At 38.2% G+C, this 19,219-nt stretch overlaps 1 protein-coding gene across 2 annotated transcripts in view; it reads left to right on the top strand.

The window, feature by feature from the left end:
- Positions 1-19,003, top strand: part of SPAST (spastin) — a 69,106-nt gene extending 50,103 nt beyond the window's left edge. Inside the window, exons 13-18 of one of the 2 annotated variants that reach the window (XM_021085819.1) lie at positions 328-407; positions 2,989-3,031; positions 5,088-5,167; positions 7,120-7,190; positions 9,401-9,441; positions 16,098-19,003. In XM_021085819.1, the coding sequence (XP_020941478.1) occupies positions 328-407; positions 2,989-3,031; positions 5,088-5,167; positions 7,120-7,190; positions 9,401-9,441; positions 16,098-16,220 (438 nt within the window). In that variant the 3' untranslated portion in view covers positions 16,221-19,003. 2 annotated transcript variants of the gene reach the window in all.

Below are 19,219 nucleotides of genomic sequence, written 5' to 3'. Positions count from 1 at the left end.
AGCCACCGGCCTATGCCACAGCCACAGCCACAGCAATGCCGGATCCGAGCCGCGTCTGTGACCTACACCACAGCTCATGGCAACACCAGGTCCTTAACCCACTGAGCGAGGTGAGGGATCAAACCCACAACCTCGTGATTACTAGTCGGATTCGTTAACCACTGAACCATGATGGGAACTCCTGATTATGATATTTTTAAGGCAATAGATTTCAGTGTATGTATTTTCCTATTGAATGCCCCAAATTAGAAATAGTTGTCTTTATTATGTTTTTCTTTGTTTTTTTTTATTGTCTAAAAAGTACTGAAAAAAAGTTTTGGCTTATAGGTACAATCTGCTGGAGATGACAGAGTGCTTGTAATGGGTGCAACTAACAGGCCACAAGAGCTTGATGAGGCTGTTCTCAGGTAGGGAAATTTACATAGAAACACACATTTATTTTATTTTATTTTTTGTCTTTTTTAGGGCTGCACCTGTGGCATATGGAGGTTCCCAGGCTAGGGGTCGAATTGGAGCTGCAGCTGCTGGCCTACATCACACCAAGAGCAATGGGGGAATCCAAGCCATGTCTTCGACCTACACCTCAGCTCATGGCAACGTCAGATCCTTGACCCACTGAGCAAGGCCAGGGATTGAACCCAAGTCCTCATGGATACTAGTTAGGTTCGTTAACCACTGAGCCACGACAGGAACTCCAGAAACACAGATGTTTATTACAGACGTGTTTATTCATATGTTCATCTCAAATTTCTCGTTTCCTTTGCTCTCAGTTTGAAGACTAAATTAATTATTTCCTCTCCGTGTCCATCCCATGGCCTCTTGTTACCAAATAAAGATTTTGAGGACAGGGCCAGCATGATACCCCGAAAACTATTTTTGACTTTATGGTTTTAGGCAAATCGCTTATATCTTCTGGGTTGTATTAAAGTATCTTAAAATTCCAAATCTGATTTTTGTCCTCTTTTACTGGGGTTCATGAAAAGCTGATAAAAGGGAGCTCATGGGAGCTACATTCTTCTGTGTTTAAACAAATTTGTTCCTTTCCTATTGGAAGGACATTTTGACTCAGCATAAAGTTCTTAGGCCTCCTATTTTTTTTCCTGAGGAATTTGTAACATTGTCCTATTGTTTCTAGGATTGGATTGATGCAAAGTGAAAATCTGAAGCCAGCCTGCTTTTATTCACATTAATATGTTACCTGGATTTTTTTTTTCTCTTTATTGGATACAGTTTTCAACTGTTGAAATCTGCTTATTTGAAAAATACATTGATCTGTATTTTTTCTGGTATTTGGTGTTTGTTTAAATTGATAGTTTGAAACCTCCTTTGTTTGGGGCAAGTTATTTTGAATACCGCCTTTCTTTTTTTTTTCCCCTTAATATTTCCTTTTGCATGCAATTTATGCATTATGTTGCATATTTTGTCTTTCATATCTGTAATTTCCTTTCTAATCTCTTTAAACTCTTAGGTATTTTTTAGTTTGTTTTTTTTCTATTTTCCTGTTTGTTAATCCTTATCTTTTCTTGGGCTAGCATCTAATCTCCTTCCTACTACTACTTTCTTTTTTTTTTAAGGGCTGCACTCATGGCATATGGAGGTTCCCAGGCTAGTGGTCAAATCAGAGCTATAGCTGTTGTTGTCTATGCCACAGCCATGGCAACACCAGATTCTTAACTGGCTGAGCGAGGCCCAGGGGATCAAACCCACAATCTCATGGTTCCTAGTCAGATTCATTTCCGCTGTGCCGATGGGAACTCCCTTCTTACTACTACTTTTGTAACCATTGTTTCTGTGGTCATTTTTGTTTTCTTTTTTATTGCTTTCTTTATCTCTGCAGTCCCATTTTTCATCTTCTGTTGTTTTATTTCCTTAAGCCCTTATATTTCATTGAGCTCTTTTATAGAAGCCTTTTTAAAAAATTAAATTATTTCATTTTGTGGAAAGATATTGGGTCACAATTTTAATTTGCTCTGTGAACAAATCCTCTTATGTATGTTCTTCATCTTACGTGTTTTATGTTTATTCTATTTCTTTCCCTCTCTGTTGGCACTTTTGAAAAATCAGTCCTATGCTGCTGCCTGTTTTGCTTATCTTTTTTAATTGAATGAGAGAGTTTTCTTGGAAAACCTAGTTTTGGAAGGATAGTGTAGGAGAAGAGCCAGAAAAGTTAAGATTTCAAGCAAGGATCTTGAGTTGTTGTATGAATACCCTGGACAATGGGTAGTCTCCCTGACTCACAACAAAGCCCTACCCGTAAAAGAAGCGTATTTGTGTGTAAATAAGAGATTGGATTTATTTGGTCTTCTTCAGTGGAAGGAGATTGCTCACTGTACGAAAGCTTGTCATCTGATGTCATCTGATGTCTTCTTACAAAGATGATGTGTCTTTGAGTTTTCTTTGTTCAGTCTCACCTTCCTTGCCAGTCCCTTGCTACTCACTGGGTCACAGGATTTGCAGAGCAATTCCTCACATGCTTGTTTAAATGTGGGGAGGTTAGTTCTCTTACCTCTTAGAGTGCACTCTCTCCGTTCCTTCTGTGCTCTGACGGCCATGTCTAGAATCTGCAGTGGCAGGACCTATGTGTATTCATTCTCCTTTGTCAGCACAATTTTAACTGCCCTCTTCTTCATACATTTTAGTTCTGTAAATGTTACCTAGTTTGTTGATGATGGAGTTTACATTGCTATTTGTCTTGTCCTTATTGGTTTTAGTTGTTTATAGTTTCAAGAAGACAGCAGAAATCTGTTTATTCAACTTTTTATATCAGATATTCTGTTTTAAAGTGTTAAAAGTATGTGTATATAATGATTAATTCTGACAATACTAAATTAAGGGTTTTTAAACAAGTAATTCTAAAAATAACTTTTTACATTGTTGACTACTAAAATGTATTCAGACGCCTTGAGCATTATACTTAAAACTTTGTTCTTGTTGTCTGCTACTTAAACTGAATTATCTTTAAATTCAAAACTGTAATCCTTTTTTTAGGCGTTTCATCAAACGGGTATATGTGTCTTTGCCAAATGAGGAGGTATGTATCTATGTGGGTTTTGTTTTTTGTTTTTTGTTTTTTTAGGACAAACAGGAACTACCATCTTGACAGTATTAAGTCTTCCAATGCATGGTATAGCTACACTGGAAAAGTTTGGCAGTTTTTTAAAAAGATAAACATAAACTTAGTGTGTAAGACCCAACAATTCCATTCCTAAGAATCTACCCAAGAGATTTGAAAACATGTTTTACACAAAGACATGTTCAAGAATCTTCTGGAGTTCCCATCATGGCGCAGTGGTTAACGAACCCAACTAGGAACCGTGAGGTTGCAGGTTCGATCCCTGGCCTTGCTCAGTGGATTAAGGGTCCGGCATTGCCGTGAGCTGTGGTGTAGGTCGCACATGCGGCTCAGATCCTGCGTTGCCGTGGCTCTAGCATAGGCCAGCGGCTACAGCTCTCATTAGATCCCTCGCCTGGGAACCTCCATATGCCACGGGTGCGGCCCCAGAAAAGACAAAAGGAAAAAAGGAATCTTCTTAAAATGTTTTTGGCTCTGCCTGCAGCATATGGAAGTTCCCAAGCCAGACATCGAACCCGTACCAAGTAGCAACCCAAGTCACTGCAATGACAACCCCAGTTCCTTATCCCACTGAGTCATAAGAGAATGCCTATAACAGCATTTTAAGTAGTAGCCAAGAACTGCAAAGAATGTAAAATAGTCCTCAGGAGATCCCACTGTGGCTCAGAGGGTTAAGAACCCAACATAGTGTCTATGAGAATATGGGTTCAATCCCTGGCCAGTGGGTTAAGGATCTGACATTGCCACAAGCTGTGTCATAGATCACAGGTGCAGCTTGGATCTGGTGTGAGTGTGGTATAGGCCTGCGGCTATAGCTCTGATTCGGCCCATAACCCGGGAACTTCTACATGCCATAGGTGTGGCTGTAAAAATAAAATAAAATAGTCACCAATTGGTGACTAGATAAATGAAAGTGGTATATCCATTTAATGGAATACAGTTTAGCAATAAAAGGAATGAGTTACTTATATATACCATAATATGGATGAACCTCAAAAATATTATACTAAGTGAAAGATGCCAGGTGCAAAAGATTACCTGTCATATGATTACATTTATATGAAATGTCCAGAAAAGGCAGATTTCTAGAAACAAAAAGTAGGTACTGGCTAAAGTTATTAGTGGAAGCAGGGGTTAACTGCAGAGATGCACAGGTTGACTTTTTGGAGTGATGGAAATGTTCTAAAATTGGATTTTGGTGATGGTTGCATGACTCTAAATTATTAAATGTCATTAAATTATACACTGAAAACAGATGACGTTCCATGCTATATGAATTCATACCTCTATAAAACTGGTTGTTTTTCTTTAAACTGTGGTTTTCCAGCTCAGACCCTTAACATTCTTTCTAGTGAGATCAGCTACTTGCTCAGTGCTTTATTTGAATTGCCTTTAACTCTTTCAGGTACTTTGTAAAAATTGTTTTTTGGAGTTCCCATTGTAGCTCAGTGGGTTAAGGACCCAACATAGTCTCCATGAGAATTCAGGTTTGATCTCTGGCCTCCCTCAGTGGGTTAAGGATCTGGTGTTGCCACAAGCTGTGGCATAGGTCACAGATGCGGCTTGGATCCCATGTTGCTGTGACTGAGGCATAGGCTAGCAGCTGCAGCTCCAGTTCAACCTCTAGCCTGGGAACTTCCGTGTGCCACCAGTGTGGCCCTAAAGAGAAAAAAAGCTGTTTTAGCAAATACAAGTGAGACTCTGAGGGGCAGAGTGGTTTGTATAAGATCATTCAGCTTCTAAATGAGAGTTGGGATTTGAACCTAATTCCTGGATATGTAAGCTAATTCTTAGGACTGATAGTTCTTTTTTTTTTATTTGAAAAATTTTTTTCTTTATTATAGTTGACTTAAAATATTGTGCCAATTTCTGTGTACAGCAATGTGACACAGTCATATATATATGTTTATATATATATATAAACATTCCTTTTCTCATACTGTCTTCCATCATGAGACTGGATATAGTTCCCTGTGTTGTACAGTAGTGATAATTCTTGAATATTTCTTTTCAGACACGACTACTTTTATTAAAAAATCTATTATGTAAACAAGGAAGCCCACTGACCCAAAAGGAACTGGCACAACTTGCTAGGTGAGTAATTTGGTTTGGTCTCTCTTGCAGCTTTTTTTTTTTTTTTTAAAGAAGTCATTTTTGGTTTTGTTCAAAGTAAGCTTATGTATGAAGTGTATAAGTTATTTATCAGAAGACTTCTTGTTTCATTCTCTACTTCCTTTACCTTCTCTCTTATCTCATTTTTTTTATATACATGGTGTCTAAATTTTAATTTCCAGATCTTCTAGAAGATTTGACCTAAATACACAATGATGATACTGTGTCTTTTTTTTTTTCTTTCCACTTCTTAAGGCCACACCTGGGCCATATGGAAGTTCTCAGGCTAGGGATGGAATTGGAGCTGCCAGCTGCTGGCCAATGCCACAGCCACAGCAACGCCAGATCTAAGCCACACCTGTGACCTACACCACAGCTCACAGCAACACTGGATCCTTGATCCACTGAGCAAGGCCAGGGATCGAGCCCGAATCCTTATGGGTGCTAGTCGGGTTTGTAACCCGATGAGCCACAATGGGAACTCCCTGTATTCTTTATATAAACTTATAAGTGGATTAAAGTCATTTTTAAAATTTAAATTATCTCATATCTGCCCACACCAACCCAGATATTTTCATTTAAACTTGTTCTTTTGGCAGTTTCCATTGTGGTTCAGTGGGTTAAGAACCCATTAGCATACATGAGGATGTAGGTTCAATCCCTGGCCTCCCTCAGTGTGTTGAGGATCCAGTGTTGCTGCAGCCCGAGGCATAGGTTGCAGATGCAATTCAGATCTGGCGTGGCTGTGGTGTAGGCTGCAGCCTACAGCTCCGATTCTACCTCTATCCTGGGACTGTCCATATGCCTTGGATGTGGTCCTAAAAAATAAATAAATACACAAATAAATAAATAAACAACATGTTCTTTTGTATTACATGAATTTGTTTTAACTTTGATGTCTTCAACTTTTTTTGTGAGTACTGTATGTGAGTAGAAAGTGAATAATAGGAGATGCACTCATGAATTTTTAGTCATTGAAAAATCTCAAAGTAATTTAAAATATTCAATAACTGTGAATAGCTAGTAATTTTAATAAAAAAGCTGATTCCCAAATACTTATGAAAAAAGAGCAAACACTAGGAGTTTCCTGGTGGCTCAGCAGGTTAAAGAGCCAACATTGTCACTGCTGTGGCTTGGGTTTCTGCTGTGGCGTGGTTTCACCCCTGGTCCTGGAACTTCTCTGCAGGCCACAGACATGGCCAGCAAAAAAAAAAAAAAAAAAAAAAAAAAAAAGAAGGAAAAGAAAGCAAAAAAAAGAAATACTTGGAAATCTTGAGATACCCCTTTGTCATTCCAATAAAGTGTTCTACTAATGTTTGTATAGGTGTTTAACATAATACATGATAAGTAAATGCTTCCCCCCCCTTTTATTTTCCTCTTCTGCTTTGCCTCCCCAATTCTTAGTTCCCGTTGATAATCTCTTGGCTGCCCAGGATTCTCCATTGTGGCATCCCGTTCAGGTGTGCCTCTTTTTGCCAGTGTTTCCTACCCTAGGCCCTTTCTTCACCCTGCCTGTCCTACCTGGAAAGAAATCTTCCTTGATTGGCCATCATTTCATCAAGGCAGTTCTCTTTGTTGAGATAAAAACTCTTTTGACTTACAGAGAAGTAATTGCATTTATGTGTCCATTACCCAGCAATGGCTTATAGATGTTACCTTTCCAGGAGACATATTTACAGTTTAATGGAGATTCCTGGAAATACAGTGTACTTTATCTAAAGAAAGTTCTAATGACAAAAATTTGAGGCATTACAGTGAACCAGAAGACTGTTTTATTCATTTTTAGGAATTGGGCCTTTCTGTGCCCTTAAAATCAAAACACATTCATGTCTGCTTGATGACAGAGGAAAACTGGGTTTTACTCATTTACTACATAGAGATTTTATTTCTGCAGAGGTGAAAATAAGTTGCTCTTTCTTCCTTCTCATTCTCAGATTGACCGACGGATACTCAGGAAGTGATCTAACAGCTTTGGCAAAAGATGCAGCCCTGGGTCCTATCCGAGGTAAGAATACAAAAGCTTGGAACATTTGTAACTGTTTATTAGACTCCTTCAGAAGTTTTAAGAAGTCCCTAATTGAGAGATCTTTTTGATTAGTAGGAAAGCAATAAAAGCATGTCAGTGGAAAACTTAACATAAAACTCGATAGAAAGTTTCTAGACAGAGTTAGCAAACCTTTCTGAAAAAAGCCTAGTAGTAAACATTTTAGGCTCATGGGCCACATAATGCTCTCTGTTCTGTATTCTTGTTTATTTATTTTTTTATTAACAAAAAAGAAAGTGAAACTGTTCTTAGCTCACCGACCATACGACAGTCCATGGATCAGTGGATCATGAGCCTTGTTCTAGACAGCAGGTTTCACTTCTTGCTGGTAGGTTAGTAGCAGAAAACTAAAGAAAAAGAGAACTTTTTTTTTGTCTTTTTGCCATTTCTTGGGCCACTCCCGAGGCATATGGAGTTTCCCAGGCTAGGGGTCTAATAGGAGCTGTAGCTGCCAGCCTACGCCAGAGACACAGCACGGGGAATCCAAGCCGCATCTGCAACCTACAGCACAGCTCACGGCAACGCTGGATCCTTAGCCCACTGAGCAAGGCCAGGGATCGAACCCGCAACCTCATGGTTCCTAGTCGGATTCATTAACCACTGTGCCACGACGGGAACTCCGAGAGAACTTTTTTAAGCAAGTGAAAAAGAAAAGTAAAAGGGAGATGTTCTTACCTATTGGTTCTTTTCATTTCAGTATTCTTAAGGAAACATATAAATAAAAGTTTCTGCTTTTATTGTTATATGTTATATTTTGAAAAATTGCAGCAGAGTCTATCATTCATTGCTGTGGGGTTTTTTTTCTTGTTTTTTGTCTTTTTATGGCTGCATCTGTGGCATATAGATGTTCCCAGGCTGGGGGTCTAATCAGAGCTACAGCTTCCGGCCTACACCACAACCACTGCAACTCAGGATCCAATCCATGCCTGTGATCTCTGCCACAGCTCACAGCAATGCGGGATCCTTAACCCACTGAGCAAGGTCAGGGATCAGACGTGTGTCCTCATGGATGCTAGTGTGATTCATGAACTGCTGAGCCACAACGGGAGCTCCCTTCATAGCTGTGTTTTTAATTCAAGGTCATTTGTTGATTCTGATCATTTTTAGCTTATATTAAATTAATATAGCACTCTAGAGTAGATGTTCTCAGCTACTTATCCACAGGCAGCATGGGCAGTAGAAGGGTCATGCTTTCAGGTATACATTCAGATTACTGGCTATGGTGGTAAAATAGAACCTGCAGCATGCACCTTCCTGAACACAACTCCCATAGTGACACAGGGTACTGATTAAGAACTGCTGCTTTAGAGAATAATAAATGTAACCTTGAGAATATATTTGGAAACTCAGGGTCAAGCATTTTAGTTAAGCTTTCTTACTGCTGGAGGCATGAAATATAATTCAAATATTGGATTCAGAAACAGTAGCTAATGTATAAGTCATTGGTTATCTTTTAGAACATCATGACTATTATTCTGAAGCAGACAGTTTTTGGCTTTAAAAAAAACCCAAAAAACTGGAGTTCCTATTGTGGCTTGGCAGTTAACGCACCGGACTAGCATCCATGAGGACTCAGGTTCAATCCCTGGCCTCTCTCAGTGGTTTAAGGATCCAGCGTTGCAGTGAGCTGTGGTGTAGTTGCAGACGTGGCTCGGATCCCACATTGCTGTGGCTCTGGTGTAGGCTGGTAGCTACAGCTCCGATTTGATGCCTAGCTTGGGAACCTCCATATGCCTCAGGTGTGGCCCTAGAAAGACAAAAAGGCAAAAAAACAAAAAACCTCTAATGCTTTTAGACTTTTCTTGTGACGCAGTGTAAGAATCTGTTGTTATCACTGCAGCAGCTTGGGTCTGATCCCTTGCCTGGGACCTTCCACATTCATAGGCATGACCAAAACAAAAACCAAAAAAAACTAATGCCTTTTTTAAAGAACAAGTTGCATTATTTTATTTTTTATTCTCAAATTTGTAAATTCTGTTGTTCTTGAGCAATATATAAATAAATTGAATGCTTCCTAAGTAGGAATATTATTGTAAGCATTTGTAAATTGTACATGCTCTTAATATGATTTATATTCAAAGTATACTTTTAGGTTATTGCACTTCATTTTGCTCTTAGGCAATTTAAGCTTGGAAATTTTTTTTTAAGTGGTTGACTTTTATATTTTTCAGAACTGAAACCAGAACAAGTGAAGAATATGTCTGCCAGTGAGGTATACTATTTTACAGTTATCTTTCTTTTGTCCTGATTTTCTATACTGTAAAACCTTTCTTTTGTCTGAATTCTTCTAGCTTATTTGATTAGAAACTAGAAAAAAATTAATTTTGCTTCATTTTCAAATATGAACAACTATCAAATTACAGTCTCTTATGGTGTTCCTTGGTAATGCACAAAAAATACTATACAGGGGATTCCTGTCGAGGCTCAGCAGAAATAGTATCCATGAGGACACAAGTTGATCTCTGGCCTTGCTCAGTGGGTTAAGGATCCAGCGTTGCTGTGAGCTGTGGTTTAGGTTGCAGATATAGCTCAGATCTGGCATTGCTGTGGCTGTGCATAGGCCAGCGGCTGCAGATGCGATTAGACCTCTAGCCTGGGAACCTCCCTATGCCGCGAGTGCAGCCCTAAAAAGACAAAAAAAAAAAAAAAAAAGAATGCAGCTGCAGTGGCTGGAGTCCTGAGGAGGTACAGGTTTGATCTTTGGACCATTGCAGTGGGTTACAGGGTCTGGCATTGCTAGAGCTGCAGCATAGGTCACACCTGTTGCTTGGATTTAATCCCTGTCCCAGGAATTTCCATGTGCTATAGATGTGGTCATAAAAAAAATTTTTTTTAAAAAGATTAATCATACAGTTATGATCATTTTACATACTCAATCCTACATTTTGCAGGCAATTTTTTTCAAAAGAAATGCTTTATCTCCTAAAGGGGCTACCATGTTTTTTAAAATGTAATAAATTACATTATAATGGAAATTATATTGCTTTTATAAGAAGTAGAGCGTAAATATTATTGAGAAACTAACAAAATAGAACATCAAGGGGTTAACCTGTTATAGGCTATAAAATCCTCAAGTGTCTTATTATAATTTTATCTTGTTCAGTATTTACATAATGTGATTTGATAGAAAATAACTTAATGACTGTGTGTGTCTGTGTGTGTGTATGTATGTATGTATGTATTTTGCTAGTCGGGTTCATTAACCACTGAGTCATGATGGGAACTCCCATGACGTTTTAAATGAGACTTGAATTGTGTAACTTATCTCATAGCTCAGATAGCACCTAAAACATTATCCTGGAGACCTCATTCCTGAAATAGAACAAAGTAGAACTCCAGTGGAGTTCAAATGTGAACTGTGAAAAAACCCAAAAAACAAAACAAAACCCAGAGACATGCACTGGAGGTTGGAGGCTGGCTGGGGGTCTGCACGTTGCAGAGTGTCCTACCAAAGTTTTCCAGCTGTTGAGAAGTCAGAACAGAGAGAATGAGTGTTCGCAGTCTTTTTTCTTCAAGCTTCCAACTAAATTTGAGGTTCTCTCCAGGCATCTTGTGCATGTTGATTCACCAACTACATTACTAAGAAAGCTCTCACAGTTCTTGCAACCATCCTTTCCATTTTCACAGTCTACCTGGTATGTGTTTGACATAAATGAAGCTTAGAAATAGAGAGTTTTAGTTACATACTTTGGTATTTAGCTGCTATTATCTTAAAAATTCATTTTCTTCAGCTTTCTAAAAATAATATTTACTGAAGTGTTTTTTTTTTTTTTTTTTTTGTGGCTGTACCCACAGCATGTGGAAGTTACGGGCCGGGGATTGAACCTGTACCTGTCATAGCAGCGACCCCAGCTGCTACACTGATAACACTGAATCCTTAACCCACTATGCCGCAAGAGAACTTCCTATTGAAGTATAGTTGCTTTACAGTGTTTCAGGAGTACAGCAAAGTGATTCAGTTATCCATATATATATCTATACTTTTTCAAAAAAAATAATAAAAAGGAGTTCCTGTCATAGCACAGCAGAAATGAATCCAACCAGGAACCATGAGGTTGCGGGTTCCATCCCTGGCCTTGCTCGTGGGTTAAGGATCTGGCATTGCCGTGAGCTGCGATGTAGGTTGCAGACACGGCTCGGATCTGGCATTGCTATGGCTGGCAGCTACAGCTCTGATTAGACTCCTAGCCTGGGAACCTCCATATGCCAGGGGTGAGGCTCTAAAAAGACAAATAAATAAATAAAATTAAACTCCTAGGCCCTGGCATTTTCTATAAAGATCTATTGGGAAGGCCACTTAGACCTATAAATGGAATGAATGCTTTGATGCCCCTTCATTAGTACCTTATAATAATTTTATGAAAGTAAGTAGGTGCTGCTTAGGGAATATGAGAAATTCTTAGTAATCTGTCCATAATTATCTCATGAGAAAGAAACCTGTTTTCCATTGATACCCACTCTGTTAACCTTTGTGTATGTTTTATCCATCCTGAGAATATAGGTACAACCAAACTTGAACATTTTTCTTCTTCACTCAACAAAGTCAACCTTAATATAGTTACTGTTTTACTCTAAGAGTAAATGAATTTTTAGTGTGTTTTCGTATTTTAGTAACTCTTACAGACTCGTATTTTAAAACAAGGTATTTCTATTGCAATAGGGATGTATTGCCATGTAACAAAAATTTGCCCCAAACTTAGCAGCTTAAAATCACATTTGTTTAGGAATTCCCTAGTGGCATAGCAGGTTAAGGATCTGGTGTTGTCACTGCTGTGGCGTGGGTTTAATCCCTGGCTCAGGAACTTCTGGATGCCATGGGAGTGGCCAAAAAAATTTTGACATGTATTTATTATCTCACATTTTCACAGTCAGGACTTTGGGCATTCTTATTTGAGTCCTTTGCTTCAAACTCTCTCAGAGGGCTACAGTCAAGGAATTGGCACAGTGTTTCTTACAAAGCCATGATCAAGATGTTGGCTCTTGTTGTAGTCATTGTAAGACTCAACACGGGAAAGATATGCTACCAAGCTCACATGGGTCTTTGCTAAATTCATTTCCTCTTCTATTGTTGGGCTAAGAGCCTCAGTTTTCTCAGAATATATGGGCCCCTCCAATATATAGGTTTCCTTCATCAAAGCAAGTGAGCCAGGAATACGAAAGAAAGTGCCAGCACGGAGTTCCCGTCGTGGCGCAGTGGTTAACGAATCCGACTAGGAACCATGAGGTTGCGGGTTCGGTCCCTGCCCTTGCTCAGTGGGTTAACGATCCGGCGTTGCCGTGAGCTGTGGTGTAGGTCGCAGACACGGCTCGGATCCCGCGTTGCTGTGGCTGTGGCGTAGGCCAGTGGCTACAGCTCCGATTCAACCCCTAGCCTGGGAACCTCCATATGCCGCGGGAGCGGCCCAAGAAATAGCAACAACAACAACAACAAAACAACAACAAAAAAGACAAAAGACAAAAAAAAAAAAAAAAAAAAGTGCCAGCACGATGGAAGTCATAGTCTTCATAAGCTAATACTAGACGTGACATGTCATCACTTTTGTTGTATTCTGTTCTTTGGTTCAGTCTACACTCAAGGGGAAGTGTTTACACGAGGGCATGTATATATAACAAGAGGTGGAATCATTAGTAGACATGTCAGAACATGCCTACCACATTTGTAAATTATAAATTTACTTTTTGTGTAATGGATCATGTTTGGCCAGATAAATATGCCTTTTTTTTTTTTGTCTTTTTAGGGCTGCACCTGCAGCATATGGAGGTTCCCAGGCTAGGGGTCAAATCACAGCTACAGCTGCCAGCCTACACCATAGCCACAGCAACATGGGATCCAAGCCACATCAGTGACCTACACCACAGCTCATGGCAACACCAGATCCTTAACCCACTGATCGAGGTCAGCCACTGAACCCATGTCATCATGGATCTCAGTCAGATTCGTTTACACTAGCCACAATGGAAACTCCCAAAAGCTTTAATTTTTTTTTTTTTTTTGGTCTTCTTTAGGGCTGCACTCCTGGCTTATGGAGCTTCCCAGGCTAGGGGTCAAATCAGACCTGTAGCCGCCGGCCTATGCCACAGCCATAGCAACACCAGATCCAAGACATGTCTGTGACCTACACCACAGCTCACAGCAATAATGGATCCTTTAACCCACTGAGAGAGGCCAGGGATCAAACCTGCGTCCTAATGGATGCTAGTCAGATTCATTTATGCTGAGCCACAGTGGGAGCTCCCGCAAAAGTTTTTAAATTAAAAAAATTTTTTTTTTCTTTTTTTAGGGCTGCAGTATATGGAGGTTCCCAGGCTAGGGGTCGAATCGGAGCTGCAGCTGCTGGCCTATGCCACAGCAGTGTGGGATCCTAGCTGTGTCGGCAACCTTTGCCACAGCTTGCAGCAGTGCCGGATCCTTAACCTGTTGAACAGGCCAGAGATCAAACCCACATCCTCATGGATACTAGTCAGGTTTATTACTGCTGAGCCACAACAGGAACTCCTAAAATTTTAATCGTATGACAAATATTATTCAGGCATATCACAGATAATAACTATATTCATCATTCTGCATTTTGGGCTTTAGCAAGAGCCAGGGTATGTTTTACAGTTAAATAAGAAACATATAGGGTTCACACAGTGATTATGGTAATAATATATTCTTTTTCTTTTGGACAAAGATTTTTCACATTAGGCTACGAATTGCAAGTGTGGTTGATTATTTTGTTTGTTTTTGATTTTTTTTTTTTTTTTTTTGGCTTCACCATTGGCATATACGGAAATTCCCGGTCCAGGGATCGGATCCATGCTACAGCAGTGACAATGATGGCTCCTTAACCCACTAGGCCACCAGGGAACTCCTGATTTTCTTAATATATGCTATGTTGATATTAGGGTGTGAAGTGCTTAGATTGGGTTTTATAAGAGTAGTAAAAAGAATATAGATAAATATCAGTTTTTAAAGTTTTGTTTCCTTGGAGTTCCCGTCGTGGCGCAGTGGTTAACGAATCCGACTAGGAACCATGAGGTTGCGGGTTGGTCCCTGCCCTTGCTCAGTGGGTTAACGATCTGGCGTTGCCGTGAGCTGTGGTGTAGGTTGCAGATCGGCTCGGATCCTGTGTTGCTGTGGCTCTGGCGTAGGCCGGTGGCTATGGCTCCGATTCGACCCCGAGCCTGGGAACCTCCATATGCCGCAGGGGCGGCCCAAGAAATAGCAAAAAGACAAAAAAAAAAAAAAAAAAAAGTTTTGTTTCCAATTTTCCTTTAATTTCTTACTTGGAGGCAAAATGTATATACAAGTGACAGTTTTATTTTATTCATGTGTATGTGTGCGTATGTTCACACAACTTTATTAACAACAGGAAAAAAAGGCAGTGGGCTGGATTTGGCCTACAGACCATACCTTGCCCAAGTAACAGTGTTTAATACTGATCATTTTGTGCCAAATTCCATTTTGCCTTTTATAAATTCTTAGGTAAAAATTAGGTATTTATTAACTCAGTATTGTTTTATTCTGCATTCTCGAAGCCAATTAAAAATCTAAGAAAATAAGGAGTTCCCTGGTGGCCTAGTGGGTTAATAATCTGGCATGACTGCTGTGGCTCAAATCACTGTTGTGGCAGGTGTTTGATCCCTGGCCTGGGAACTTCTGTATGCCATGGGCATGGCCAAAAACAAATCCAAGAAAGTAAGACCAAAGTAATTCAAAAATATATTAAGGAATAGTAATATTAGAAAATTTCAGACATAAGCAGCAGTATTTCCTTCGAAGTTCCATGTGCATTTTTTTTTTTTTTTTTTTTTTGCTTTTTCTAGGGCCACAGGTGTGGCATGTGGAAGTTCCCAGGCTAGGGGTCAAATTGGAGCTGCAGCTGCCAGCCTATGCCACAGCCACAGCAACACCAGATCTGAGCCATGTCTGCAACCTACACCACAGCTCACGGCAACTCTGGTTCCTTGACCCTCTGAGTGAGGCCAGGGATGGAACCCACATCCTCATGGATACTAATTGGGTTCGTTTCCTTTGAGCCACAACAGGAACATCCCATGCGCATCTTATAAACTCCTCTTTCCTTTCTGATTAAACCTAGCATGAATTTAACTAGGGTATGTTTGTGGTGAATGAGACTTGAGAATAAAATTCCATGAAATTATATGCAGGAGAAAATATTGGAAGGAGATAAGCCAAATAGTGGTCTTAATGGTGCAATTGCGAGTGATTTTTCTGATTATCTGTATTTTGTCATATTTTCTATAATGTTTTATTTTTATAATGGGATATATTATTTAAAATTTTAATATCTAAAAAAGTAAACACATAAAAAATGCATTTTGGTAGGATTTCTTATATAGCAAACTTGCCTAATATATAATAGTATGTAAGGAGTTCCCTTGTGGCAAAGTAGGTTAAATATCTGGCATTGTCACTGTGGCAGTTTCGGTTGCTCCTGTGGTGCAGGTTTGATACTTGACCTGGGAACTTCCACATGCTACAGGTGTGGCCAAAAAAAAACTTTTTAAAGATAAATATGTAAAGGAGTTCCTGCTGTGGCACAGTGCGTTAGGAATCCTACTGCAGTGTCTTAGGTCACTGCGGAGGTGCAGGTTTGATCCCCAGCCTGTCACAGTGGGTTAAAGGATCTTGTATTGCTACAGCTGTGACTTGGATTCAGTCTCTGGCCCCAGAACTTACATATGCCCTGGATGTGGCCTAAATAAATAAATAAATAAAATGTAAAATAAGATGATTGGCATGATTTTCTAAGAATAATCTATGTATAACATTAATAGCATCATTGCTTTTATTCATCACTGGGTTAACTACTCTAGATATATTCATCATTTGTATTGTCATGTGTTTTTTTATTAATCTAGATGAGAAATATTCGATTATCTGACTTCACTGAATCCTTAAAAAAGATAAAACGCAGCGTGAGCCCTCAGACCTTAGAAGCATACATACGTTGGAACAAGGACTTTGGAGACACCACTGTTTAAGCCTGCAGAATGTCGTACTTTCCAAGAGAGAAACTCACCATCTTCAATGAATAGTTAGCAGCTACAGAAACTCAACCCAAGTTTACAGGACTTTTCAGAGTCCTAAAATTATTTGTGCACCCCAGAAGATGAACCATAAAATAAATAAAGTATACAGTACAAATGGAATATTTTGTTTAAGGCCTTCTTGCCTTGATGGTTATTGTTACCCCAATGGGCACTGTAAGAGCACAACTAAAACTGATTCTGGTCTTTACCAATATAATCATAATGTAAATAATACTTTGTACGTTATGTTGCAGATGAAAGTATTCCAGAGACAGCAAAGAGTAGAAGACATTAGAGCCTTTGGTGGTTTGTCTTCTGACATCTTTTCTTAAAAGAGTAATTTTTCCTATTTTCCTTTCTTGCTGTTGTCATTACTATGGGTTATCGAAATGCCAAACACTTTCTTTTTTTTTTCTTTCGTTTTACAAATTGTGTGCCAAATGAAACTTTTTCCTGTGTAACAGTAGTAGGAAAAAGTATTTTGAAGGTTTTTTTCTTCTTCATAAATCTACAGAGATTAAATAATGTGTTTTTTTCACTTTTTATTTTTCTATTAACTTTCTACCAAACAATTTAGAAAGCAATATATCACAAAAGAAATCTAGTGAAATGGAGAAGTTTTGAGATTTCGAGACACTCTGTCATACAACATGTAGATCAATCCTCCTGTGACCTGCAGTATTTTTTTTCTAATATATTTGTCAAAAATCTATTGTCGACTGTTAACTTATTCCTAATGGAATTTATTTTCTGCTAGAATTAGTCTAATACTTAAGAAGGCCAATTTTAACTGCTTTAAAGGTGGTTCCTTTGCAAGAGAAGGGAAGTACCAGGAGCTAAGACATTTCTAATTTATTGCTTATTACTTTCTTACTGTTTACAGGATAATTACAAACCAGTGGATCTACCGTCTTTTATTCTTAATAATTATTAATCCCACTAATGAAACTTTAAAAAATTACTGACTTTTTATATATTGCGTACATTTTATAGGCTTCTTGTGCTCACTTTGTTAACTAAAAAGGTTTAGTCTGTTAATCTCCCTTTTGTTCCCCAAAAATGTACAGTAATTCCATTTCTTGTTTGTATGCCTGGGTTTTTATTATAAAAATGTCATTGTAGGAAGTAGAGACTCATATCATGGCCTTTTAAATATTGTAATAAAGGCAAATGGATATTTGCCCTTAGTTTACTGGTTAAAAGTTTGTTTACAGAAATTTTCTTTGGTGCTTTTATGTGAAATGTCATGGGTGGAAAGAATAATTTTATAAGTAGTAAGAAATATTTTTCATTTAGGAAAAGTATCTTTGGTTTTGAGAGAATATATTTAAGTTAAAAACTTGCCCCACTAGATAAGAATTTTATAATGAAGACACATTCTTCTTAATTTTACTTTCTCATCTTAAAGATTTATCTCAACACAGATGTATGATCTCTTACGGTCATATGCTATTTGTAGCCATAACTTAATCATGTCTCTTCTAATCCTAGAACTCCTTGAATAATAAAAGTGAAGGTTGAGATAAATAGAAGAAAAAATTTAAGCCAGAGCCATGTGTATTTTAGATCATGAGGAATACTTTTTGAGGTCTCAAACATTAAAGCATCAATTATAAAATATTGATGATTAAAGATGAAATATGATGAAAAAGATTAGGAACATCCCAAATTAAAACATTTTCAATAAAACTCATAATGTTTCATTTTTTATTTTCATTTAGAAAAGAATTAACTTTACTGAAGCTTGGATAACTGGTCAATTGTATTAAAAGTCTGTGTGCTTCAAGCTCAACTCTAAAAATAGAAACTTCCAAATTATTGAAATGTAATCTGTAACAATTGAATGTAGCTCACTTTTATGGGGAAATATTTTAGGTAACAAAGATTTCAAAAGATATAAAAGTCAAAATTAATATTGTCATAAACATTGAGAATTTTATTACTCTGAGTATCCATCCATGTATAGAAGTTACTTTAATTTCCTGGTCAAGTCTGAAGTTGAGCTTAGTGCTAGAGGACTAGTTTCTATGACTGACTATGACAGACTTTTATTTTAAACTGTGTTTCTTTCATAGAAGGGCCATAAAAATAGAATAATTATATAGTAGGAGGTTTAAGGGTTGGTTTGGTCTTGTTCGATAAAGATAGAGGTTGCTGAGGTTTTCTGAATTAATATTAGACTTAGACTGTGACCTTGTAGATTTTGCACTGAGCTCTGTGTCATATTCTTTCGTAAAAGGTAATGTTTAAACATTAAACGTTAGTGTGCTCTTCATGTTAATATGGCAGAGTTTTGTAAACTAAATTAAAGCTTATTGATGCACTGGACTTTGAGCCAACAGAAAAAATCAACACCGTCTTTTCAGATATCTTGAGGGTAAAAGGTTATTCCAAGACAGTCTGCCAATGAAGTTATTAGGTTTCGGGCATGCAGGTATGCTTTGTGCTTGAGAATTGCAGGAAAAGCAGATACTAGAATTCTAATTTAAGTAAATATACAGCAGTCTTTGTTTATAGTGTAAAATTCATTATATTTTGTACAAAAACTAATTCTTTGGTAGAATGAACCATTTACAGTTTGTTTTTTGGACTCTGAGTCAAAGGATTTCCCTTTAAATGCTTGTCTCAATTTTACTCTGGTCTTTTGTACTTTTCTTCGGAAGAAATGAATTAAAAGGTTCAGCTGCATAAGTGGGTTTTTATCCTAATGGACTGGAAATAAATTATAAACTTTATTTTGCCTTTATTTATTTGAAACTTCAAAATTTCAGAGGTTGCAGTCTGGCATTGATGGAGTAGCTTATGTTGGACTCTCTTGCCAAGAACAATTATAAACGCTGAACAAAGTGTTAAAAGCAATCATTAGAAGACTAGAGAGTAATCAAAAATAGGCTAGAGTTCCGATGTGGCACAAGGGGATCATCAGCAGTGTCTGCAGCTCCAGGATGCAG

This window comes from Sus scrofa, chromosome 3 (genome assembly GCF_000003025.6).
Source record: "Sus scrofa isolate TJ Tabasco breed Duroc chromosome 3, Sscrofa11.1, whole genome shotgun sequence".
In the NCBI taxonomy this organism is placed as follows: Eukaryota; Metazoa; Chordata; class Mammalia; order Artiodactyla; family Suidae; genus Sus; species Sus scrofa.
The sequence above is the reverse complement of the archived record's forward strand: the minus strand, read 5'-3'. Positions and strand labels throughout refer to the sequence as shown.